This window comes from Eschscholzia californica, unplaced genomic scaffold, assembly GCF_041429995.1.
Source record: "Eschscholzia californica isolate CP2 unplaced genomic scaffold, dmEscCali1.0.p SCAF_3, whole genome shotgun sequence".
Classification (NCBI taxonomy): domain Eukaryota; kingdom Viridiplantae; phylum Streptophyta; class Magnoliopsida; order Ranunculales; family Papaveraceae; genus Eschscholzia; species Eschscholzia californica.
Genome location: NW_028238420.1, coordinates 46,332,096 through 46,359,069, shown reverse-complemented (window position 1 = coordinate 46,359,069; position 26,974 = coordinate 46,332,096). Strand labels below are relative to the sequence as shown.

The following is a 26,974-nucleotide window of genomic DNA, read 5'->3' as shown; positions in this document are numbered from 1 at the left end:
CTATAAATAGGTCTATTCCCGCAAGTATACGGGGTCAAGTTATAGTATTGAAAATAAGATCGAGTATCGTCCCAAGGGATAGGTAGGTAACTTCAGATATTAACGGCGAGTTTAGCCCAATAATCAAAATGTCAATAACTACTTAGACTAAAACACACACACACTCCACTCATAAATTTGATGATTGATATATAAGAAATAAGAAAACACATGAAACTAACTAAACTATCTAAGAGAGGGGAGAAGATATCTAAGGTTATAAAATCCACCACATGATTTCACTTTATAAAACAAGCACTTAATTACTTAAATCTCTTTTGTATTTACTCGGGATCCAATATAATGAACTATTTGGATTCCGGATGATGTTCTAGATAAAACAATTTTATAATTACTAATTCTAATTATCTAACTTATAGAGATTCGGATTGCTTAACTATTATTCATCATCTAAAAAGCATACTCCATCTAACAACTTAACGAAAGTATGAAATATCTAATTATGAGGCATGAGTAATGGAAAGAAAATCTAATCCATATAGATAAACAATCAATAGACATTAAAGCACATCAAAGGATTTAATTAATCAAGAACAAGTATTATAAAGATCCAAAATGGGTTTCATTCACAACCTTAGATTGCTAAGTTAACTATACATGAAATCTAGAGTAACATTCATTGAATTTATAAAGTAAATGAAAATACTAAGAAATTAATGGAAAGAAATCACCAAGAATGTTCAAAATCCATATTCCCACTTATCTCCATTTTATCCAAGATTTGCTCCATTTGTGCTCAAGAATTTTACTCCAAGAAATCCAAGTAATAGTTATTTTATTGCCACCCAAATAAGAAAAAGAAAGAGAAGGAAGAAATTAGATCTAGAAAGAAGTTGGAAAGAAGAGATGAAGAGGGTAAAGATGATAGAAGAATATGGAAGGAAGAAGAAGACTATTAATGGAAGAAAGAATAGTGGTAGAGAAGAAGTAGTAGTAGAGAAAGATGGAAAAATAATGGATAAAGTGGATTTAGTAGTAGAGAAGAGAGAAAGAAATAGGTAAGAGGGGATTGAAAGAATAGTTTTAGGGTTAGAGAAAGAAAAGAAAGAGAAGGTAAGGAAATAGAGAAGAGGGATATTGAGAGGGTTTGCAAGTCTAGGTTTTAATGAAGGAGAAAGGTGCTATTTATAGATGGGTTAGGGTTTTGGTTGGGTTAAATGGTAAAAAGAATTAAAAGGAAGGGTTACTTTTGGAATTATGGGGTTTAAAGGACAAAACCCAGGCGGCTAGGGTTTTATGTTGGAAATTCGGGTGATTTGATATAGCCGGATGCATGGAGTTAAGTTGCAGGTAAAATAAGAGCCGTCGGATTAAAGGACGCGCAGATCTGGAGGGCTTAGAGGGAGACACGCGTCCAGGAGCACGAGTTTTAAACTATTTCTGGCACACGGGATAAGTGATAAATGGTTGGAAGTTCAGCATCCGTTAGATCTTGAAAACGCGGTAAGTAGCGGCCAAGATTAAAACGTGGAGATGGGGCTACCGAAGCTAGTTAAATCGCGCTACATCGGATCAGTGACCGGCAGAGAAACCTCGTGCGTTGATCTGAAGGACGCGGAAGCCAACGGATGAGATTAAAACGTTGGTCCGAGAGCATGGAGGTTAAGTTGCTACGGGCTACACAGAAGTATTAGATTGAGAAGGACGCTCAGCAACCGTCGGATCTTCATAACGCGGCAGAGAACGGATGAGATTAAAACGTGGAACCGGGACCACCGAACTAACTTGCAACGTGTTGTATCGGATCATCCTTTAAGGGTTCATTTCGCTGCTCAACGCTAACACGGGAATCGTATATACCGGCTTCCAAAGCGCGCCACGTGTCTTCTTCTATTCCGCGCGCCAGAACTATGCCCGAAGGTGTCCCACCAGTCAACATCCTTTGACTCAACTTTGACCTTGATTTTTTCCTTTGTCCGGACTCCGATTTGACTTCCGTTTTCTCTTATGGACTCGTCTCGACCTCTACTTTTCAACCACGCACTGACCTTGGCCAAATTACCAGTTGTCCTTGACTCCAAATGACCAAAATACCCTTCATGCATCTTTTCCTCGTTTTTAACCGTTTTTCACATCTAACTCTGCAAAAGACACCTAATCAAGAAAACCAACCATTTTATTATAATAAAGACTCGAAACTGACTAACTTGGCTAAATTAAACGACTTAGATGGGGCATTTTCATGACCCATTAATAGGCCAGAAGCGTGGCACCCATATTGTCACAAAGTAAATCCACTGGAAATGCAATTGGTTGAAGCAATTCATCAAGTAAGTATGATATCCAAAGAAGTTCTGAAGTAGCTAGGGAGAGAGCCTTATACTCAGCTTCAGTCGAGGACCTGGACACTGTGGTTTGTTTCTTAGATGACCAAGAGACAAGTGTGGAACCAAAAAAATGCAATAACCACTTGTGGATCTCCTAGTATCTGGACAACCTCCCCAATCTGAATTTGAGAACCCAGATAAACTAGAGAGATCACCTGCTTGAATCAAAATTCTAACTCCAATTGTTCCTTTCAGATATCTTAGAACCTTCTTGAGAAAAATCAAGTGACTGGACCTTGGTTCTTGCATAAACTGAGACAAATAGTTGACACTAAATGTCAAATCTGATCGAGTCATTTTAGCATATTGTAGTCCATCCACTATACTTCTATAAAAGAGGGGATTATCTATCAGACCACTATCCAATTTGGACACCCTCTTATCACAAGAACTGGAATTAAGCTTGCTTACAATCTAGCAAGTCTGATTTGTGGAGGAGTTCAAACAGATATTTTGTCTGAGAGAGATGGAGATGAGAAGAGAATCTTTGAACTTCAATGCCAAAAAAATAGTTTAGATTGCCTAACCTCTTTACTGCAAAAGCCTGAGTGAGATCATAAACCAATTTGTTCATCAGTGAAAGAGAAGTACCAGTGATGATTATGTCATCCACATATAGAAGAAAGATCAGCATCTGTTGGGAAAAGCAGAATACAAACATAGAGGTGTCTGAATCACTCTTAACAAAGCCCCAAGATGATAAATAAGCAGCTATCTTACTGAACCAAGCTCTAAGGGGCCTGTTTCAGCACATAGAGTGCTTTGTGAAGATGACAGACAAACTCAGGCTTCTTGTCATCTACAACACCAGAAGGTTGCTTCATATACACATTCTATGAGAGATTCACATGGAGGAAAGTATTAGATACATCCAACTGATGTATGGGCCATCCTTTAGAAATTGCCATAGTCAACACTATCCTTACTGTCTGCATCTTCTTTACTGGGTTGAAAGTCTCCAAATAGTCTATACCTTCCTGCTGGTTGTAGCCTTGAGCTACAAGCCTAGCCTTGTACATCTCCAAACTTTCATCAGATTTATATTTAATTTCGAAGATCCATCTACACCCAAGAACAATCATATGAGGCAATTTGGGAGTGAGAGACCAGGTGTTATTTTTCATAAGAGCCTGGTATTCATCATTCATAGCTGATTGTCAACGTTCATGTTTACTAGCCTCCTTATAGCTTTTAGGCTCAATCTCAGATTCTAATGACACAACATAAGCAGAGTGGGCATGGCAAGAGGAATAGTAAAATGTACCACATGATCAGGTATAGCTTTGGGTTTACTTATTCCACTCTTGAGTCTAGTTTGCATTGAATGAACATTTGGAACTGGGAGTGCTTTAGAGAAGGTGGGACACTCAGTACAAGACTATGGAGATGCAGTCTGAGTTACTTCTAACTGAGGGACAGAAGAGGACGTGGTGGACTCTGATGTGGAGACAGCAGGAGCTGAGAGCACTTGGTTTGAGGGGGAGTATGTGGTATGATAATTAGGTATTGTGGGTGTAGTAGTACTGATGGGAGTGGTGGTAATGGAAATACTTCATAGGTGTTAGATGTTGAACTCACCAATTGGGGAGGATCGGTACATAGATGAGAAGATGCAAAAGGAAAGACAAACTCATCAAAGATAACATGTATTGACACATACTCCTTGTGTGAGACCAAGTCTAGACACTTATATCCCTTATGTGTAGGACTATATCCAATGAAGACACATTTTGCTGACTTTGGGTTAAGTTAGTCAGCCTTAGTGTTGCCTAGATATGGATAACACAGTGACCCAAATACCTAGATCATTTCATAATTAGGACATTTTTGGAACAAGACCTCATATGGAGTTAAAAAGGGTAGTACCTTACTTGGAATCTTATTTATAATGTACGTTGCTGGAGCATAAGCATGAAACCAAAAATGTTTAGGCATAGATGCCTGAATCAATATAGTATTATCCACAGAGGTAATCTGCCTGTTCTTCCTTTCTGTTCTTCCATTTTGTTCTGGTGTGTACGGGCAAGCATCTGAAGTGAACACCACATTTGATGAGAAGCTCTTGATAGAATGAGAGAATAACTTCATCACTTTGAAAGCTCCTTTGTTTAATTCAGGTGGTCCATCACTCTGAAAGCTCTTGATAGAATGGGAGAATACTTCATCACTTTGAAAGCTCCTTTGTTTAATTCAGGTGCTCCATCACTCTGAAAGCTCTTGATAGAATGAGAGAATAACTTCTCATTATGTCTCTTGAAATGTTGAAAACATTGGAGACTATCTGATGTTAACTTCATTGGATAAATCCAAAAGAATCTTCTGAAATCATCAAGGAAAAAGATATAATATTTGATTCCAGTAGGTGCGAGGATAGGAGCTGGACCTCATATGTCACAATGTATCAATTGAAGTGGAACAGAAGATGACGTCTCTGATATGGGGAATTGAAGTCTTTGGTTTTTTCTTAGTTGACAGGAAGCACAAATCTTATCCAAGTCTTTAGAAGACACTTTAATCTTATTTTCCTTCTCCAATGTCGGAATAACCTCTTTAGATGTATGCCCCAATCTGTGATGCCATGTTTGAGCTGTAGTTGTGGCAATATGAGCTTCCTCCACAATTTCTTGTAAATCTCAGAAATCTTTATTTATTCGCTAAGATCACAATTTCTTATTACAAAGCTCTTAATCTCTACTCAATATATATAGTGATGGTTAACTGATCCTAGAGAGAGAAAGACGGTTAGTTATTGCTAACTAACTTCTTAACAGATAACTAATCAGCTTAACAAACTAATATCAGCACATGCGACTAACACGAGTGTTAGGGAGTGCCCATAACACTTCTTCTCATTTGAGAAGTTAGGTAAGTTCGTTGGCTTCTTCTTCTTCCTTGAGTTCGATAGACTGTATCTTACTCATTGGATGTGTATTATTGCAAGAACTCCAATACAAATTGAAGAATATTTTCGGTTCTTAAAGGTGGAAGGTATATCGGAGTATGGTGTTTTGGAATTGAAGCCTTACACCAAAGAAAATTAGAAAACGTTAAATTATTTGAAAGATATTTGGTCCACTATGTACAAGAAAATTTTAATGGGTTGCCTATTTTGTCTATGGAGAAAGATATAGTCGATACTCTTGATTGTTCAACAATTTTGCATTTAAAAATGTAAGGAGAACAATGTTCAAGTGATTATAGTTATCATCATTCTTATATAAGTTTAATGAAAATATATACGCTATTAATAAGTTTTTGTAATATAATTTTACTATTTGCTATATTCGAAGAGGCCGCACTTTTGAACCTCGCTTCGGACCATCAAAAACTTAAGGTCGGCCCTGTTTGCTCTTTCATCAATATTGTCTCAAACGAGTGTTCTTGTTGGAAAAGTTGGCGTTTAAATTGAAACGGAAGGTGGAAAATAATTGATGAATAAAATCACGTTGATCACTAGACTTCAAAGCTCGATAAATCGATTCTTTTAGACAGTAATTCGCCCCCTTCTGGTTTGAAACCACAAGTACACAACGGGTCAGGAATTATGCCTTCAGGATACGATGAAGCCCTTCAACAACTACTTGGTTCAAAGTATGTACGCTTTGACCAAGACCAAGAACACTCTGTATATATAACTGATAATGCCAAAAGAACCGACTTCAATCCACCAAAAGAAAACAAAACACTTAACAAAGACTAGAAAGTAATTTTGAGAGAGAAAATTAAAGCAAATAGAGAGAGATAGAGTCCGGATTTCAGTGTATGCAATTCAACATGATGGAACCAATTTATAGAAATGGGAGAGATACCATTGCATCCCATCACATAGGATGCATCTCATAGCATTTCAAATTGAATGGGTATACCCATTCAATCCTACTGTTCACGTTCAATGCATGAGAGGATCTTCCTTTCATTTAAAGAGCCACTTCCCTCCAAGACTCTCTCCATCTATAAATCAATTTTTGAAAATCTCCAACATTCTCCCACCATTTTCAAAAAATTGAAAAATTATAAATGAACCAACAAAATGTAAAAAACCAAAACATAACAAAGCGAACGACGATTTTGGCATTATCGTAGAAACTTGTACATACATGATAGGTATCTTATGGATTTGAACCTTCACTTAGTGCAAACAACTCAAAGCTTTATCAGAATGCTATGGTGAACGTATCTTGAACCAAGAATCCTTTAAATGGTAAAACCGGAGTCATCGCACATACTCGTTTCAGAGGATAGAGTGTTCATACTCCGCACGTTAATGGCCATGTGCAATATCCCTTTCATGAGTCTTCTTCAGAAAACGGTCTTATTTTCTTAGGAAACGGCCTGATTTCCACACTCACTTAGGTAAGTTCACTTGAGGTGTTTCTGCGAGGCACCACTTAAAATTTTGGACTTATTAAGAATTTTCATTCATCCTTCGTCTTGCAGAAATACCAATACTAGCTTAGAAATGGGAGATTATAAAATGCTAGTATTCCATAATCGCGAAAGCTTTAACTTGTTAGTACCCGTTGAACTTTGTCTATCTATTTCAAGACATGAGTTGGGTTCCCGTTAAAGGAGATCAACCTTCATTCACAGACCTTAGCCCATTTCTTTTTCTTTAGAGATAAGTTCTCTAGATAACTCTGAAAACATTAGAGAATATTTGTCTAGATGACAACAACATTAGAAAATATTTCTCTAGATACAAAGTTGACTTTTTTTGTTAAAGGATAGAATATTATTAAGAAATTAGAGTGTCATTACAATACAACTGAGAAATAAAATACGGAGTTCTACACCAAGTTTCTGATTTATTCTTCTTTCGAGCCCTCTTCGCGAGCTTATCCGCCGCAACATTAAATTTCCTGCAAGTGAAATTGAATATGACCCTTTCTATCTTGCGTTTGACTTCGTTAATTTTCTGAATGTGAATACAAGATTGCCATTGAACGTCATGTTTACTGTTTTTGATATTCTGGATGATACTGATATTGTCGCTTTCAATGATGATTTGTTTATAGTTATGTTCAACTGCCCATATCAGGCCATTCAGAATTGCTATAGCCTCACCTTCTTCGCTATTTCTGCTCCTTGCAATGGATGTGTGAGCTTCTATGAATTTATAGTCAGAGTCATGAATAAAGATACAAAGTTGACTTAATACAATCAACCATAACTTTACATGAACGACAATTAACGACACTTGTTTTGGCCAAAACATTTTATGAGTAATAGTTTCTCAACCGTCTACAATTTGTCCCACGTAGCTTCTCAAAATATTCGTCACTGAGCTTCTTTCTAGTGCACATGACTAGAGAACTCAAATAAGTCAATTTAAACTAAATCACCACTTGTTTCTTGGTTGTCCAAGACAACAACATCTCACAACATGAGGATTTACGTATGGACCCAAGATGAATCCACCAACTTGTGTAATTGTATTCTCTTAATACAATGGGTTATTCTTTTAAACCAAAAATATCATGTCACTTGAAAATAAATAGTCCAAAAGAACAATAATTGTATTCTTACTCAATACAATTTCCATTTGTTATATTCTTCACTCAAGAATATGATTATTCATTTCTTAGAGTTTTAATTCTAAGATCACCATAACTTTTTCATCATCTCAAAGTTATAAGTTATCATTCATTTCTTTCCAAAAAATGAGTTATAGTATGACGAGCATTATTAACCACTTGTTAAATATTAATGTTACAAAATAAAGTTCCGTAATTTGGTAGATTGGAATTTCTCAAATGCATATCGTCTTCTAAAATCTTATTTAGAAGGTTCCACGTGTTCATAGATAACAAAATGATGTACTCATAACTTGAAGTAAAATACTTTTGTCTCTCTAAATTTAGCAAATATAACTCACACATGATGCACCTCTTGTACCAAAAGATTATATTTCAATGTCTCGTAGAAGGCTCATAAATACCGCTTCAAGTGGCTAACCATTTGGATGCCAAAATTAAATAGCTCTCACAAATTAAAAAATAGACCAACTCTAGTATTAAGAGTCTCATTTAAACGAAAACTCACTATCAACCTTAACAATGTATTATGCATAAAATATATCTTAAGCATGATCATCAAAATATCTCAAATAGTCAATTTGATGTTCTCAAAGGATATCTAATAACCCTTAAATTCATTATTTCTTGCGGATTCATGCAATACTCAGTAATGGATCCAAATACTAAAAAATGAACATCAAACTATATGTGTCCACATAAGCAGGTAAGTATCCATTAGAAAAAGCATGAACATAATATAATCAAGACATAACGAGGCACCCAAGTGTGCATAACAATGCCGGTTTTTACAGAATAGTAAGGCACTATCCCGCACGGAGTAAATAACTGACAGCATGATATAAAAGTAAGAACTTTGATAAAGGAGATACGAACTTACCGGTGTTCCGCTAGTTATGTTTTTATTCAATCAGTTCGCGTGATCATATGGCAAGATGTTAATTGAAACGACTTCCACTTCAATTATAGAAATTTACTGTCTAAAAATTGTTGGAAAAGTTGGCGTTTAAATTGAAATGGAAGGTGGAAAATAATTGATGAATAAAATCACGTTGATCACTAGACTTCAAAGCTCGATAAATCGATTCTTTTAGACAGTAATTCGCCCCCTTCTGGTTTGAAACCACGAGTACACAACGGGTCAGGAATTATGCCTTCAGGATACGATGAAGCCCTTCAACAACTACTTGGTTCAAAGTATGTACGCTTTGACCAAGACCAAGAACACTCTGTATATATAACTGATAATGCCAAAAGAACCGACTTCAATCCACCAAAAGAAAACAAAACACTTAACAAAGACTAGAAAGTAATTTTGAGAGAGAAAATTGAAGCAAATAGAGAGAGATAGAGTCCGGATTTCAGTGTATGCAATTCAACATGATGGAACCAATTTATAGAAATGGGAGAGATACCATTGCATCCCATCACATGGGATGCATCTCATAGCATTTCAAATTGAATGGGTATACCCATTCAATCCTACTGTTCACGTTCAATGCATGAGAGGATCTTCCTTTCATTTAAAGAGCCACTTCCCTCCAAGATTCTCCATCTATAAATCAACTTTTGAAAATCTCCAACAGTTCTTACTACTCTATTCTATCAGGAAAGCAATGGGCGTTCAACTTCTACAGAAATTTTCCTCTTTATCGAAGAGATACCAACAACAATGGTGGGCGGGGAAGATCTACTTCCAACTAACTACGAATTAGTCAAAAGTGGAGTTATTTGGATCCAGTGTTCTAAGTGGGTGGAGATAGGGCAGACGATGATATGTCTTTCGAAGGTTCTTCACTTACAAAAGTCAAGGATAACACTTTGTGAAAATAATAAATCCGACACATAATTGTATTGAATCAAAAGGTAGACTTTTATTGATAGATTGTTCATGTATTTATATCTTTACAATGGGAGAACTTAAACATAATTAAATCAACATGAAATAGGAAATCTAATTACAAACAATGGAAACTAATATATTTATTTACAAGGAAAGGTTAATGGATTTTGGAAGGAGATTTACTTTGTGCTGGATCCAGTTGATGATGGGAGGTGTAATTTGCTATGCGCACCTCCAGTATTACTTCATTACACTTTTCACATTCGGCGTCGGTTCGTTACTGCATCGGAAATGGATTGGCGATTGACAGTGCGCCATGGGTTATTCAAGAAGAACTGGTTTTAATCTAGAAATGTCACGGTGATTTCGCGCCTAAACACCACCTTTTTGACTGAGGCATGGTTTTGGACTCAATTCCACGGCATTCCACTCGGCCATCTCAATAGCACTACCGTGAATAGATTGGCGGGTTCGTGAGGAAACTTTATACCGACAACGATGAAAGAAGCGTCGAAATGGAGTGTTTTAGATAGAGTCAAAGTGGCATTTTCCATTACCAAACCTCTGCCTCAACCTGCTAACTTACGTTCTAACACTAAACTCATACCAGTAGAAATTCGAGTGGAGAAACTCCCTCGTTTCTGTAATTCTTGTGGCTTAATGGGACATTCAATCAAATTTTGCCTAATTCTTCTAACCTTCGGAGACCTACTCAAACACAACATAATCCATGATCAAAAGTCACTTGTTCTTAAGTCTAAGGAGCCCAAATAATGGGACTCCTTTAGAGTCCCATTTCTCCTTAAAGGTCAATCTAAGGAATTAAACTCGTTTCGAGCGGATCACTCTACCATCTACACACTGGTTCTATAAATATGGACAGTGTTTATTCAAATCCAGAATTGAACCCTCTAATGTATCAGTATCTACTAATTTTGGAGATTTTCTTTCCCATTTAACACAGACTAAGCAGTAAAGTATCATCAGTAAAGTATCATCAGAGACAGGTATATCAACCGAAGTTTCCTCCTATTCTATACCACAAGGAGGACTAACGCTACATGGTGGAAGACCGTCAAACATTGATACATCTACTCATCTAGAGGATTCTCCATGTTGGGCGATAAACAGGTTGGTCGGGTGAAGAAACAGTACAAAAGACCGACACGTCCAGTCACTCGAATCCCATCACCTGAAAGGGCAGCGGCAATCCAAATGTCGATGGAACTATGAATTTTCTTGCCTGGATTTGTCAAGGATTATGGAACGCCCCAACAAGGGAAACTCTTCACTTGTTCCTTAGTGCTATTAAACCAGATTTAGTTTTTTTTAATCTGAAACTAGAGTTTCTAGTTTAGTTAATTCAAATTTCTTTTCTAAAGTCGGTCTAGTCCCCTCTGTTATTGTCCCCTCTCAGGCACAAGTGGGGGTTTATTGTTATTTTGGTCTAATAACTAAGATGTTTCTATCAATTTTAGTTCACCTAATAACTATTGTTTCATCGTCTCACACGACTACTTCATGGGACATGTTATGTCTGTACTCTGTACGGTCCTCTTCTGGTCCAGGATAGGCTTGTGTTCTGGCAGACTGTATTAACTGGCATTCATACTTTTACTACATCTATATGCTTGTGAGAATAGTCCCACATTGGAGAATGGGTAACTAGCAACCAAGAATATAAAGTATAGGTCCTCTCCACTCATTGCCAATTGATTTTGAGTTGGATGACCACAAACTTAACTCTACCCGTGAAAGAAGACCACCTGCATATTTAAAAGATTATGGATGTTCTCTGATGAGTATATCTAATTTAGATAACTCTACAAAAAATAATATCTTTATCCAACCTAAGACTTCAATTCAGAAAACTGAAGCTCAAAAACTTTTACTTACCGTATGACCCGCCGAACCACCAGAACCAAAAACTCTCAAAACAGCTCTAAAACAACCTCAATGGGTCAATGCAATGCATGAAGAACTTGCAGCACTTCATGCAAACAAAACATGGACTTTAGTCCCTCGACCACCTCACCAAAATATTGTAGGTTCGAAATGGGTATTCAAAACCAAACTCAAAGCAGATGGTACAATTGAAAGACACAAAGCTCGCCTTGTGGCGAAGGGTTATAGCCAGATAGAAGGAGTAGATTTTGCTGAAACCTATAGTCCAGTCATCAAAACACCTACCGTCCGAGTTGTCCTTAATGTCGCTCTTGTTCGTGGTTGGCCCCTTCGTCAGTTGGATGTGAAAAATGCATTCCTCCATGGACATCTTAAAGAAACCGTATACATGGAACAACCTCCAGGATTTGTGGATCAATCTAAATCTAATTATGTGTGTCGTCTCAACAAAGCTCTTTATGGCCTTAAACAGGCACCGCGAGCATGGTTTGATCGTTTTAGCTCTTATCTTCTAAATTTAGGATTTTTTTGTAGTCGTGCAGATCCTTCATTGTTTGTTTTTCATTTTAAATCTGACACAATCATCTTACTAGTTTATGTTGATGATCTTATCTTAACAGGTTCTTCTACCAATCTGATTAATAATTTAATTCATAAATTGAATTCAGAATTTTCAATGAAAGATCTCGGTGAATTAAATTATTTTTTAGGTGTTGAAGTAACTAAATTTAATGAAGGTCTTTTTTTGTCTCAACATAAATATGCCAAAGAAATTTTGTCTAGCACTGACATGGATGAATGCAAACCAGTGAAGACCCCGCTTGCCACAAAAAAAATGATCTACACTCTCCATCTACTCAACTAGTTGATGCAACAGAATATCGAAGACTTGTTGGCTCTCTTCAATACTTAACACTCACCCGACCAAATATCACTCATGCCGTCAACTATGTGAGTCAGTTTATGCATCAACCAGCAAGACAACACCTACAAGCCGTGAAAAGAATTCTTCGTTACGTTCAAGGAAGTATTGATTTTGGTCTACGTTTATTATCCAATTCAACTCTTGATTTATATGCCTTCTCAGATGCTGACTGGGCAAGTTGTCCATCTACAAGAAGATCAACTACAGGATATTGCCAATTAGTTTTGAGTTGGATGACCACAAACTTAACAATGCTGTCTAGGGGATCGGAATGCACTAAGTTCCAGACAGGACAAATGGGGTGGTACTAAATACATTCCTTTCCTCTCTAAATTTCATAACTTTATTCGGGATTCTTCATTAATGGAACCTTGGTTTCAATTGACCGGATTATACGTGGACTACTTGCAAATCCCGACATCACTTAACTGGAGAAAGGTTGGATAGGGTCCTTTGTACCGAATCATGACTGTCTGAGTTTTCAGAGGCAGTTCTCTTTCACCTCCGCCGATATAATTGCGATCACGCGTCAATTCTTCTTAAACTAAGGGTTCAGGGTAACTAAGAGTTCAGGGTCAGGTCATTGGGTCTTCCTCAAATTTTGATGCCTTTTGGACTAAACGTAGTGAGTATGCAGATGTTTTTACTTCGTCATGGAACAGCTCATCCGAGCCTTTCTATTCCCGGGTACAGGCAGTTAAACACTCGTTGAGAGATTGGAGTAAGCAAGCATTTGAGATTTTACGTAACAGATTAATTTTTGTACGAAAAAGACTGATAGACATACAAGTGTCGGAACCAACTTCAACGATTCTTAATGTAGAGAGCAACATTCAGGAGGAGATTATTCACCTGGAAGAGGTATACGAGTCAAGGATGAACAGCGTACAAAATCACACTGATCCCGCAACGGAGACAGGAATACTAAAGCATTCCACAGGACAATGACTCAAGGACGTCACAATAGCATTCAACAATTGACTCTATCTACAGGTGAAACAACTACTGGCCAGAGTTCTATTGCTAATGAACTAATTTCTTGCTTTCAGAACTTGTTTATGACAGATGATGTTACCCATGCACCAGAAGAAATTTGAACGCATTCAAGGTACTTTCGGATGAAGCACTCCACGACATCTTAAGGATTCCTACTTACGAAGAGATCAAAGTAGTTGTATCGATTATGGGTCATCTCAAGAGTCCAGGCCCTGTTGGGCTCCCATGTTTATTCTTCCAACACAATTGGGTAACGGTAGGAGTAAGTGGAATTTATACAAAATACATTCCACTCAAGTTCTATTGATCCATCTCTTAACTCTACTATTATTGCCTTGACCCTTAAGGGTCAGAATTTGAGTTTCGCTTCTGATTTCCTATCGATCTCCTTTTGCCATACGATTTTCTTTCACTGGTATTGTTTTATTTTCTGTATTACTAGAAGAAAAAAGAACCTATATATATATATATATATATATATATATATATATATATACATTTTGAAAATTTTCTTTCTTTTAGAAGTTTGGAAGGGTATGAGAAGATATGAGAATGAGATAAAATCTATGATAAATAGTATGGTACTTTAATTCATGTAATATGCATTTAAAATAAGTCGAAAATTTGATCAAGATGACCAACATGTGGTTAGCTTATGCATTTTGCATGACAAATATGGTCAAAATCAATTTTTTTTCTAAAATTTGGCTCCTAATATTGCTTTTAGTTTTGTTTCAATTCGAATTGTAGGCAATGAGAAGAAAGGGGGATTCACTTGCTGCTTGAGAAGAAATACGAAGGCGAAGAATTTGTTTATATTATGGTGTATTGTCATAGTTGTGATGTAAGTAAGAATATGTCAGGGAAGATAAAATGTATAATCACATTTAAAAGATCAATATAAAATGATGAGACAAAGTTACTAAAAAATATAATTAGATGTAGTGTTTAATAGATTATGCAATTGTTATTATGTGTGCCTTTATCATTTTAGGAGCTTATTCCCATACCATATTAAGTTTGTGAGGTTTCCAACTTAAAAAATCAATTGGTTATAAATAGATTGGACTTCAAATCTTATATGTCACGTTGCCTTTGGAGTCCTAATCTCATATAGGACTACTTCAAAATGATAACCGCCCATCTCCTAATTTGATATACTTATTCAAATCTAACTTTGGGCATGTACTTGTTGTCGCGGATAAGGAAATCTAGAAACAAAATTGTGTTCAAAGGAGTAATACTAGATGTGTCGTGGATAATAACAACAACAACAACAACAACAAAAATGCATTTTGCTTATGAGGAGCACCAAGAAAAGGAGGTCGAGTCATTAAATCTCAAACAACAACCCTCCTTCTCATAATCATGAAAAACACCAAAAGCGAATGTAGTGACGAAGATTAATGTTGATGGCACTTTCTCGGCAAAGCAGAGAGCAGCAACATGTATAGCAAGAAACCACCAAGGAAAGTATTAGCCTGTTAAATAAACACTTTTCTAGCAAACACATTCATTGGATCAACGTGTAGATCGATACTACTTGCGCTAGAACTAGCAATTCACTTAAGCTAAACATGTGAAATTGAAGGTAATGTAAAAACGGCGTTACAAGCATGTTCCACACATTTGGACCACCCTCCTTGGAAAGTCAGAGCATTAATTGCCGAGATCCATGATATGAAGAAGAAATTTGAGTTCACCATCTTCAAATTTGTACCTAGAGAAGGCAACAGTGCAGCCCATTCTTTGACAAAATATGCTTTTGAGAACAATGTAAGCAAATTATGATGGGACCAATTTCACCTTCCTGTATTAAGGATGTTATCTAAAATGATAATCTTCTGACGTTGAATTCTATTGAATGAATAAAATGTGAAAGGCACGTATTAGAAAACATCTAACTCTGGTCCACATAGCACTACTTAAAAATCTTTGGCACATAATTATTGTTCATATTCATAGATTAATGGACTAATCGCCTAATGATATATGATATTTCCCATATCATTTGGAGCACTACTTTTTTAACGATTAATCGGTGAGCATAAACTCCATATTTTAAGGCGTTCTTTTTTATTTTTTTATTTTTTTGATGAAATTGTTAGTTGAGGACATGATATATTATGTTGTATAATAATCCCATAGAGAGAGTGTTTTACATGATTTAAGACAATATTTTTCTTTTTTTTTGAGAAATTGACTACGATATATGTTAGTCATTACAAAGCATTGATACGTCATAAAGATGTGATAAGCATGATAATAGTTTAATTACCTAAATTCAATAAATCATGGAAACCACCTACTCTAGGAATCGAACCTGAGACCTATAAATTTTTAGAGTTTATGTCAACATTATCGACCACTTGGACTCCCATATGTCGACCAAACAACTTTGTTTATATATATCATAAGATACCCAATCTTGATGGAAGTAAGAACTTAAGAGGATTATATAAAGTTTATCCAATTTCAATTTAAATGGAGTTAAAAGGTTCTATATACAAGTATAAATTTCAAAATTCATTTGGCATAATAAGTAAATAGCAACTGAGCCGTTGCTTTTGAACTTTAGGTCTTGTGTTTTTGCTAATGCACTTCTAGAACCACCCATATAATTGACTTTCTCCATTGGTCGGAAAGTGGAAACTTTTCTTTGATGATGACATTATTGCACTAAAATATGCTCCACTTTGGAAAACCCAATTTCGAATTTTACCACTAAATCGTATGAAACTACATTGAAATTCAGACGGTTCGTTAAATTTGTTCATTTTAGAACAAGAATATTAGTTTTACAAGTGAACTTTGCCTTAAAAAAATCAATAAGTAATCACTTATTTGGATTTCACAGTTAGAATCTAATCCAAAACTTTATTTGTCTTATAAAAATAGTTGGGGCCAAACGTGCCTTCAACCATTATCCATGAAAATTTCAAAATTCTGTTATAAAAAAGAATTAACGGAAATATCCAACTGTTTTTCAAACCTTTTTAATATTATTAGTTGTTTGAAAATGAAAAATGAATTGGATCCACGTCTATTAATTTAGACACCTTAAAAATCTCAACTTCTGTTTCCTTAATTTTCTCGGAGTTCTTCGAACAACAAACAAACAAACAAACAAACAAGAAAAGAAAATCTCATCCTCACCTCAAAAATTATGAACATTTTCTTTCATCACCATTTCTTCTCCTGATTACCCAAACTTCTGGGTTTTCAGGGGAAGGAGATCAACTTCTCTTTCTTCTTTGAATTCATTGAAATCGAAGATTTCTTCTTTCATGATCTATTTTTAAGGTTCTTGTGATTGGAATTCTAAATCTTGGGTAATTTTTTTGTGTGGGTGGTGGTTTAAACTTAAAGGAGGAAATTTTTTAAGAAATTTTGAGATAATTTGGTGGTGGTTTCTCTAAGATGAGTTGTTTTCCATGTTTCTCGTCCAAATCGGCGAAGAGATCAAATAGTTCAAGGTGGGAACAATCATCAGCACCACCACCACCTGAACATAAACAAACACCACCCAGGGCTTCATCTGCAGCACCACCACCAACACATCATGGTGAGTTTTAACTTTTTTTTTCTTCTTATTGTGCTTATTTTAGATTCATTAATTGGCAGGGGCGGACCTACATAGAGACCTGATTGGCTCTAGCCCAAGCGAATTATAATCATTTTCGTTTGAGTTTCATGATCCGTTCTATTTTTCAGCAGAAAATCCAAGACAAACTAAGGGCCAAGGTGAAGTAACAAACCGAAATGAAGCAGGGAATCATGATTCCAATGGAAATATTGCTTCTCAAACTTTTACATTTCGGGAGCTAGCAACGGCAACAAAGAACTTTAGACAGGAATGTCTATTGGGAGAAGGTAGATTTGGTAGAGTTTATAAGGGAAAACTCGATAACATTGGGCAGGTAAATGAAGATGGGACTAGTTTATACTTGCTTTATATTTCTTGATTGAGAGTCATTCACAATCGTATTCAATATCTATGTGGTTTTCTTTCTTTAGTCTCAGTTTGCGGCTATTAAGCAACTCGACAGGAATGGATTACAAGGAACTAAAGAGTTCCTTTCTGAAATTTCAATGTTGAGTCTCATTCGCCACCCAAATCTGGTTAATCTACTCGGTTATTGTGCTGACGGAGATCAGAGGCTTTTGGTCTACGAGTTTATGTCAAAGGGATCTTTAGAAGACCATCTTCTTGGTACTTTAACTTTTCTCTCATTTTTGGCAAGTTCACTTGTTTGTGCAGTTTTAAGAGGATTTATTGATGAACGATGTGTTATTATATGCGTTTTTTGCAGATATGAAACCGGATAAGAAACCACTAGACTGGTTTATGAGAATGAAAATAGCAACCGGGGCCGCTAAAGGTCTAGAGTATTTGCACGATGAGGCGAACCCTCCTATTATATACCGTGATCTAAAATCGTCCAATATCTTGTTGGATGAAGAATTCAATCCTAAACTATCTGATTTTGGGCTAGCCAAGCTTGGCCCAGTCGGAGATAAGCAACATTTTTCGTCTAGAGTGATGGATACTTATGGATATTGTGCACCAGAGTATGCAAGTACAGGACAGTTGACTTTAAAATCCGACGTTTATAGTTTTGGAGTTGTATTACTTGAGTTAATCACGGGTCGAAGAGCTATTGACACAACTAGACCAACGGACGAGCAAAACTTGGTTACTTGGGTAAACTTCAAACTTTCTATACATAAACTGAACTACGACCCATTTTCGATTTACTTTTCTTCTCTTATTATCATGTAATATCTTCGTTTTTCGAATATAGGCCCAACCCATCTTTAAAGCACCCACTAGATTTCCGGAAATGGCGGATCCACTTCTAGGAGGAGAGTTTCCAGTGAGAAGTTTGAATCAAGCTGTTGCAGTTGCAGCAATGTGTCTTCAAGAAGAACCTTCGGTTCGACCACTAATGAATGATGTTGTTACTGCACTAAGTTTTCTCTCAATTGCACCAGAGGAATCTTCAACTCAAGCACCATTACCGGGTCGAATGTCAAACGAAGAAGATAAAACAAGGTGGGATCAAGAAAACTAAGAAGAATATCAAGAAATCATTACTTAAGCTATAGAATTGCGATTCAAAAAATAAAGAGATATTGTGGTTGGTAGAACTGTGGTTTTTTTCTTTGTGAATTCTACCTCCATGGAACATGAGTTACTGCTTATTGATTATACAAGAACAAGAACGAAGACGTTCGAAGATGAAGATACTGTTATTTTTCCGAGTGTGGGTTTCATACGAGGTCCATTTTTCACCTTCCTTTGATAATCATTCATCTTTTATGCACAAGACATTCAAATCAACACCTTATCTATGTAAAATGATATTTTGGCAAGAAGTAGCTAGCAATTGAAAATTCAGATGTCGATATCGATAATCTCTTTCTCTCCCTCTGTCCCTATATACAGGAGGAGGAGCTAAAATGATCATGTTCACATAATCATGTACCCTCAACACTTCCTTTTCCCTTTTCTTTTTTAATATTGTTTCCATTTAAATTGGATAAGTTTATAACATTTAATGCATTATGATTTATCATTCAATCACTCAAAGAAGAAAAACAGTGAAGAATTCGATATGATAATTGGGTTGTGTTTTTTCACACTGGGTTCTTTGATAAGATGCACACGAAATATAAAAGAAAAATCTATGGCATCATAATCGACAAAATTTTACTACCTAAGCAAAGTCTAAAAATATTGAAGAGGTATAGCATTTACGAATAATATCACAGTTTGAACTCAAAGTCGTTGAATCATTTTCCAATATTCTAAGGGAAATCTAAACTTCACATATGACACACCAATTCGACTTGTACAAACAGGCCAACACAATCACTATATAGCCATTGGTTGTTGATAGGGCCACCAGCTTAGTAAAATATTTGGCCTCAACGCGAAAAGGACAGTTCTGTCACGTTCCACTTGTTAAGTAGTCCTTAGAACCTTACAGTTAGTGCACCATGACCGTTACTTTGTTACCTAACTTTTATTGTTTTCCTCTCCCTCCCTTTCATCTGAAAACATATTTTTTTTTCGTACACGTCTAGATGCTATAACCATCCTAACACAAACTAGTTGTCCTTGATTTAACCCATACTTAGGCCTATTCTACAAGGTTTTTATTTGTACAATGGGCTGGCTCTAGGTCAGCACAGACTTCTTTACCTCACCAGCCTAGGCGCCAAACTAACTCAAAAGGTCAAAATAAAGATCTACCTGATAACTCGTGTTCAAAAGGATGTTCGAAGCAATGTGAGACTGGTACTGTTTGTTTTTTCCTCAAAGTCAACTCTAAAATCTGATTTGTGATGTCTGAATGACTGATTCGAGTTAATTTTTGGTCCACTTAAACCAGACAAGTTAGAGTCAGACAAGGAGAAAAACAAACAAATACCACCACAATGAGCCTTCCAGCTCTCATCACTTGATTATTGTTTTTCTTTGTTTTATAAAACTTAGAGATATATAGACTTGGATTTGATCTGTACAATTCTTTAGGTTATCTTTCTTCTTTTTCTGATAAAATATCTCTTAAGCTGACTTCATGATATGAACTATTGAACTTACTTTCTCTTGGTGCTCTTATCCTGAACAAACCCACATATTATTGTTTTAGTTCCAAGTTTTGTAGTGTCTTTTGGAAGTTAACCAAATATTTGATCTGAAAACACTAGGGTTTCAAAAGTATGAGAACTGAAATTTGGAGATGGGTTTTAGGTTTAATGTACTTACTAGGTGCTGCATCAATAGGTGTAGCTGCTAGTTTTGTTGTACAATCAGTCATAAATGAAGGAGCTTCACCATTTCTCATAACTTACATTTGTAACTCTCTGTTTGTTATCTATATTCCTATACTTGAAACTATTCGTTTTTTTCGAAACTCCCCTTTGGGTCTAAGGTTTTGGGCTCTTGCCACTAGAAATGATTTGATCAACTCAGAGGAAGTTTTTCTTCCTACACAGAATGACTATGGAAGGGAACTTGATGGTTTTGAATCGCCTCTCGAATCTATCGAAAGGGTATTGCTTGTTGGTACTTCTGTTGAAGCGAAAGAGCATTGGACACGTTCAAGAACTGCGAAAGTTGGTCTTTTAGTGTGTCCACTTTGGTTTTTCGCGAACTTCTGTGGCACTCTTTCTCTCAAGTATACTACTGTAACGGTAACCGTCTTATTCTTAGTCTCGACATATGAATGACTTAAACCTTATCCAAAGATCGACACAAACATTTCACATAATGCGGAGATTAATCTTTAGAACTATGTTATTGATGAGTGTCTCTCTCTATTTGCAGTCAAATGCCATCTTAAGCAGCACATCTAATCTTTTCAGCTTCTTCATCTCTCTCATATTCTTGAAAGAGAAGTTCACATGGATAAAACTTCTTTGTATTCTCTTGTGTATGGGAGGAACCATAATTGTAAGTATTGGTGATATGAAGTCAGGAGTGACTGCTATAAACCCTCTTCTTGGAGATGTTCTCGCAGTTATATCAGCATCCTTGACGTCTAGCTTTGTTGCTCTTATTCGTAAAAAGATACCCGTAGATGATGAAGAAGCTGGCCGCGTAAGTCTGGCACAAGTATACGGATTTCTTGGCCTCTTTACCTTCTTGATCTTCCTACCCGTCTTTCCATTCATGCATTTCACGAAGTTGGAGTTGTTTCGTACCGACAGCTTGAAGCAATTAGGGTTGATTGTGGGTAGAGGTTCGTTCGTCTGTACTAATACATTCTTTCGATACAACTCATCTTTAGTTTAAAGTAAACAAGATATTGACTCTCTTTAACCCTAACAAATCTGATACATATTGATCTTTGTTTTAGGTTTACTTGATAATGTATTGGGAGACTATTTCTGGGCAAAAGCCGCTGTTCTAACAACAGTAACAGTAGCAACTGCAGGTCTCACAATGGAGATCCCTCTAGCTGCGATTCTAGATGCAATAAGAGGCAATGCACCAAACCTGATGGATTATCTAGGAGCTTTATCTATCTTGGTTGGATTTGTAAGTCTCACTACTTGGAAAACAGAGGATGACGTTGAATTACCATCAAGTTCAGAAACAGCAATTGCTGCTGCTCAAATTCATGTCTGTTAATGAAATATCAGATATTAATATATGCAAATAGTAGTATCATCAGACTCTTCTTCATTCATAAGATTAAAGAAATATTTAGCTCTAGTCGATAACAAAGGGAACTGAATCCATGTGAGAAAATATATATCTTGTTTGGACAGATAACTCACATTTAGTTTCTTAATAAAGTAATTCCATCTCCAAGAATTTCACCAGTAGAGTGAATATTTTCCAATTAATCGAAGTTATATGTTCGTAATTTGTTCGATGAAGTGCCGGTAAGGGTTGTTTCCTCTGTTTCTCTTTATACTAGCTCTGGGGCATGGTCGCGCCATTGTTCAATCGACCATATCGTTCCATCACTTTCCTGGTAGCCTGAGTAGCTGCTTCACTAGCACTTAATGTTCCACTAGCCATGAGTATGGTGAATTCCTTGCCGATTTCTTCCTGCACCTTTGCCCTTGCATCTCCAAGAGGATCTTCAGGAGCAACTGCATTCTTCTTTTCTACTTTCTCTGTAGTAGTTTTTGGTGGAACTGCATTATCAGAAACCGATCCTTTTTCAATTGAGCTAGCAAGATTATTTTCAGTTTGAGCTTTCGCAAGACCTTCGGCTTTGTTGCTAGCTATGGTTGTTGCCGGTGCTGCAGTGCCAGTTGTAGTTGTTGGGACAGCTCGAGTAGATTGAGACAACGCGGGTGGCCTGAACTGAGGAGTTTGAGGAACAGCACCTGATCGCAATGTCGTTTCCAGCTGCTGTATCATCGGTACTGAGTCCAACAAGACAATAAGTAAATGAGAAAAGTCATAGTGAGGAAATATCTTCTCGAAACACCAAATGGAACTCCATGAAAATAATTTTCATTTCGAGCTATCAATGACTAAGGTGTTCCATTTTACAGGTTCACTATTGAAGTCTCACTCTAGATCTTAGAAGACTTCATCAAATTTCAGATTTTTTTATCCTACTCTTGCATTCAACTCATCTGAATGGTTCGCTCTAATTCTGGGTTCATGTGAGTCAGGCATAATAAGACTAGCTGAAGAGACCACTACCAGAAATAAGCTGAAATGATTATTGTGATTGATCAAACAAGTCAGATTTAAACGACTTGGATTCGAACAACTCGGATTTAGGTGAAACAACAGGAAATAACAAAATATCAACTAAGCAAGTAATTTGGTTGATTCTTAGCAGATTAAACTAAGCAAAGATGGAAAGAAAACTCACATATCATTGCACCCATTGGGCTGCTAAGAACATCGTTAGGGAGCTGGAGGATGTAGTCAGGAATGGTAGAGCCCACTAAAAATTGGACAACCTCGTTACTGAAGTTATTGCAATTGTGCCTGAGCAAGTTGTAGGTTTCAGCTGTGTAACGAGGGCTTATTTCCTCCAAATACTCCTCAAATAGCTCCTTCGGTACATGCGTGAAACCCAAATCCACAACCTTAATCGGAGTTCCATATTGAGTAGTTCCAACAGGGGCATGTTGTATACCTCCCCCGAAGAAATACTCATTCCCATAAACAACTACACCAGTGTGCCTAAAACATGACAAAAAATAAATTCTAAGTAAAACAATTCATAGAGAATCCATTTCAACCAACAAAAACGTAAACACAAACTAACCCCATAACTGTCACAGAGTTCGGAAATCACTAAGTTCGACCAATGCGATAAGCTAGAAGCTAAGAATGCAAACTATTCGATACCTTGGCACGTGTGAACATGTAATAGATTGATCTACTTCGACATTGACGTCTACACATGCATTCATGTGATATCATGTAGTAAATCAGTTCCCAAGTGACATACTTACATTATCAAAAAATGTACATGGTAGTTTTTATCCGAGAGATAGAATTGTTCATAATATCATCATGGGGTAACAGAGGAACCCATGATTAGATTCGAAGTCAAAATGTCTGTTCGAAAGCAAATTATCTTAAAGTGATATATATATATATAGCATGTATAATTGGAGCATCAAATCACTTACCATATTCCCTCAATAGCTCTACCTAAGAAAGTCGTAGAGAGTTGACGAGCGAGACCATTGCTTAAATCATAAACATTCAGGGTAACTTTCTCTCCATCCTGCAACAAGTCAAGTGATTTTAGGGTTTAGAAAAAAATGTTTTTTCAGTTTGAAGGTTCAATCATCAAAACATTATAAGAAAATTAAACCCATACCTCTGCCATTGCCTCAATTTCCACTATATAAGTGTATGAATTAAATTGTTTACAGAATGCCTGAATCTAGCAAATAAAGAACAATTCCTGCACCAAAATCACCTTCAGAAATTCAGAAATAGCCTATTATTTATGATGCCCATGACATTATAGTAAGAAGATGACCTAATTTCCAATACATTGGGAACATCTATTCAAGATCTTATCCTAACTACTTGATGTCATAAACCTAGATATTGTTCTTTCTTATAGACATAAACTGATCAATCCAAAACCCCCCAAATTCTCCTACAAAAAAAAAACCCTAAATCCCTAAGATCTAAATCCAAACCACCCTAACCCGCATCGGTTCTCTCTCAAAACTCCATAAAAAACAGGTGGAATTGAAAATAAACTAACAAAGACTTAATCAAATTAACAATTGAAACAAGGGTTTCTTCAAATCAATCGAAAGAATAGATCAACAAAAAAAAGATCGGATTTTTACCTCAAAATCCAGAGAAATTGGAGAATGTCAATCCTTGTGGGGTGGTTGGACGAGAAAGAAATTTAAGAGGGGAATTTAGGCATGGGTGAACTTTGGAGATCCTCTATTAGAAAGAGAATCTAAATCTCGACCGTCCAAGATCATTCTAGAACTTTCTTTGACAACTCCGACTATTATTGCACGTGTTCAAATGGGCAATTTTGACCAACTTTGAGAATGCCAATCGACCTTCCAGTCTTCTTGGAGATCAAAATTCTATAGAAAGGTGTATGAATTTGAAGTGAACCGACCAATTTCACCTAAATTTGTCCCAAAAAAATGTTAGGAAATAAGAAAAATCAGACAGACTCTAGGCGAAAATCTTGTATAGGTTGATGTGATTTGTCCTTTTTGATTATTCTAATTCACTAAAGAGCGAATCACGACAAATTATACAGATTTTTTGTCTAGAATATTTTTAATTTTTCTTGTTCTCTAACATCACTAACTTGTCTTTTGGTGGTTGCTCATCTGACTATATTGTTCCAATCTCAAATTTATTCTTTGAGGTATTCAATCTTTTAAGTGATAGTACTTATAGAATGTAGATTATATCTTTTTTGTTGCAAGATGTAGGGTATAAATTTACAATTGGAATTTTTTTCTTTTTGTTGTATGATGTAGGTTGTAAATTTACAAAAAGAAAAAAAATTGTTAACGAGTATAAATTTACAATTGGAACTCTTCTTAAGTTGAATAAAAGACTTGGCAAAATCAAAAAAAAAAAGTTGAACAAAAAGAGCACATGTCACGAGACCTGAACTATCGAAGCAAAATATATTGAAAATATATTGACATGTGAATACTATAATGCAATTGAAACTAAGATCACGCTTTACTTCATTGCACACTTGTTAGAAATATTTGGTTATATTTCAATATTCAATCTAGTAATATTTCATCTTTAAAGGAATGGATAGCTTCATGGAACAATTCGTATTATCATGATAATAATCTGTACACGCTTTATGCCACTACTCTATGATTTATATGGAAAACTCGATGTGACTGTTGTTTACAACAAAATGTCATTTCCCTATGCAAGTCATCGATCAAAGTTTAACTTTCCCCAGGGTATTGTTTGTGGAATGTCAAAAGCTCCTGTAGTAAAAGTCATTAAATGGGCAGCTCCGATTAGTCCATATGTTAAAGCGAGTATTGACGTCTCATTTACTAGAACTCAGGAGATTACTGGAATTAGCTGCATAATTCACAACCACAGAGCTCAATTCATTTATGCAAAGGCCGATACCATCCGATCAATAAACGAGGAAGAATGTGAAATCCAAGCTTTTTTAATGGGAATGGAATGGGCATCTTGCAACAATGTTAAGTTTTTACATGTGAAAAGTGACAATCAAGCAATCATCAAGCATCTTCAAAATCAAAGAAAAATGATTCACTAACAGTCGAAGGCTCATGTCAAGGCAATCAAAACCTTCTTCCACAGTTTAATGGCGTCAAATTCTCTCATATACCTGAAACGATAGTTCTAGCTTATAGTTTAGCAAAATGGACTCGTACAAATAATTGTAACACTACTTAGACTATAGTTCCATCTTTCTTTTTGCACACGTATTGTAATAGCACTCCAATTTATTAATCCAATGATCGTTGCAACAAAAAAAAGTTATTGAAGCAAATATATATAAGAGGTAGGCATCTAATCACATCACCACAATTATGAAAAATTGTAGTGGCTTGGCCCTAACCTTATATAAGGGTAGGTAATCATAAAAGCCCCATAGCTCTAGGCATGTCTCATCTATCTATCAATCCCACTTATAATGTTTTGATTCTTTTCCAAATTTATGTCATCATGTAAAGCAAATTAAAAAAGTTGGTGTAATGTGAAATTTCAAGTTAAAAGTTAGGCTGGAATGCAATTTAGATCTTGCCAATACAATCAAGAGAAAATATTTAGACGAAATTCGATCGTCCGCATCAGACTTAGGTTGAATTTTAGACGTACGAACCTTCAAATATCTCTTTATAAAAATAAATAGAGAGTTCCAATAAAAATACATAATGGTCTCAAGTTAAAAGACCAGCATAACATCATTGAAAATCATAGTGATTTTTTAAAAGTTTATATTCTCTTTCTTGAATAATTAGTGGGGTGAACAATCATATTTTGATATCCCTATCAGCCATACAAAAAGGAAATATCCTTCTCTTTTAACTAACAAAAGAACACACCAAAAAAAAGGATAATGTCTTTTGCATCAGTGCCTCTTACCTAATATCTCTCCTGGATTGCCTCTTCAGTGTCTCTCAGTTCCAAAAAGCAAATAAAGCAAAATAAGGATATTATGCTATTTGGAAAATAATAAAAATATGTTCAATTGGTGTATAGATGGGCCAAAGGAAAACAATCTTACGCTCTATACAATTCAGCTATACGTCAACTCAGCTATACGTCAACGCTTACGTTTAAAAGCCATTGTAAAGCATAGATGTCATCATATTGAACAAAAATACTAAAGTATTTATATTCGCATTTTTTAAAATATGTTGGGTCATCTAACATTGTGCAACT

General features: G+C 36.0%; 3 protein-coding genes across 4 annotated transcripts; 2 read left to right on the top strand and 1 right to left on the bottom strand.

The window, feature by feature from the left end:
• The first annotated feature begins 16,571 nt into the window (after window positions 1–16,571).
• LOC147550895 (putative serine/threonine-protein kinase PBL25) lies at window positions 16,572–19,174 on the top strand. Of its 2 annotated transcripts, none has more exons than XM_086670420.1 (5): window positions 16,572–17,155; window positions 17,305–17,510; window positions 17,608–17,803; window positions 17,904–18,295; window positions 18,396–19,174. In XM_086670420.1, the coding sequence occupies exons 1-5, from the start codon at window positions 17,011–17,013 to the stop codon at window positions 18,663–18,665; spliced, it is 1,209 nt and encodes a 402-aa protein (XP_086526546.1). In that variant the 5' UTR covers window positions 16,572–17,010; the 3' UTR covers window positions 18,666–19,174. The 2 variants fall into 2 exon arrangements, with proteins under 2 accessions (XP_086526546.1, XP_086526547.1); XM_086670421.1 differs by having other exon boundaries at window positions 16,612–17,155; window positions 17,308–17,510.
• Window positions 19,175–20,222: 1,048 nt separating this feature from the next.
• Window positions 20,223–21,930, top strand: LOC147550894 (thiamine-repressible mitochondrial transport protein THI74-like). Its single transcript, XM_086670179.1, has 3 exons — window positions 20,223–20,793; window positions 20,927–21,341; window positions 21,459–21,930. Exons 1-3 carry the CDS (start codon window positions 20,320–20,322, stop codon window positions 21,731–21,733), a joined length of 1,164 nt encoding a protein of 387 aa, XP_086526305.1. The 5' UTR covers window positions 20,223–20,319; the 3' UTR covers window positions 21,734–21,930.
• LOC147550893 (PPPDE putative thiol peptidase family protein) lies at window positions 21,756–24,667 on the bottom strand. Its single transcript, XM_086670180.1, has 5 exons — window positions 24,397–24,667; window positions 23,910–23,996; window positions 23,716–23,813; window positions 22,944–23,260; window positions 21,756–22,482 (listed from the first exon to the last, which is right to left on the bottom strand). Exons 2-5 carry the CDS (start codon window positions 23,916–23,918, stop codon window positions 22,022–22,024), a joined length of 885 nt encoding a protein of 294 aa, XP_086526306.1. The 5' UTR covers window positions 23,919–23,996; window positions 24,397–24,667; the 3' UTR covers window positions 21,756–22,021.
• Between the last annotated feature and the right edge of the window lie 2,307 nt (window positions 24,668–26,974).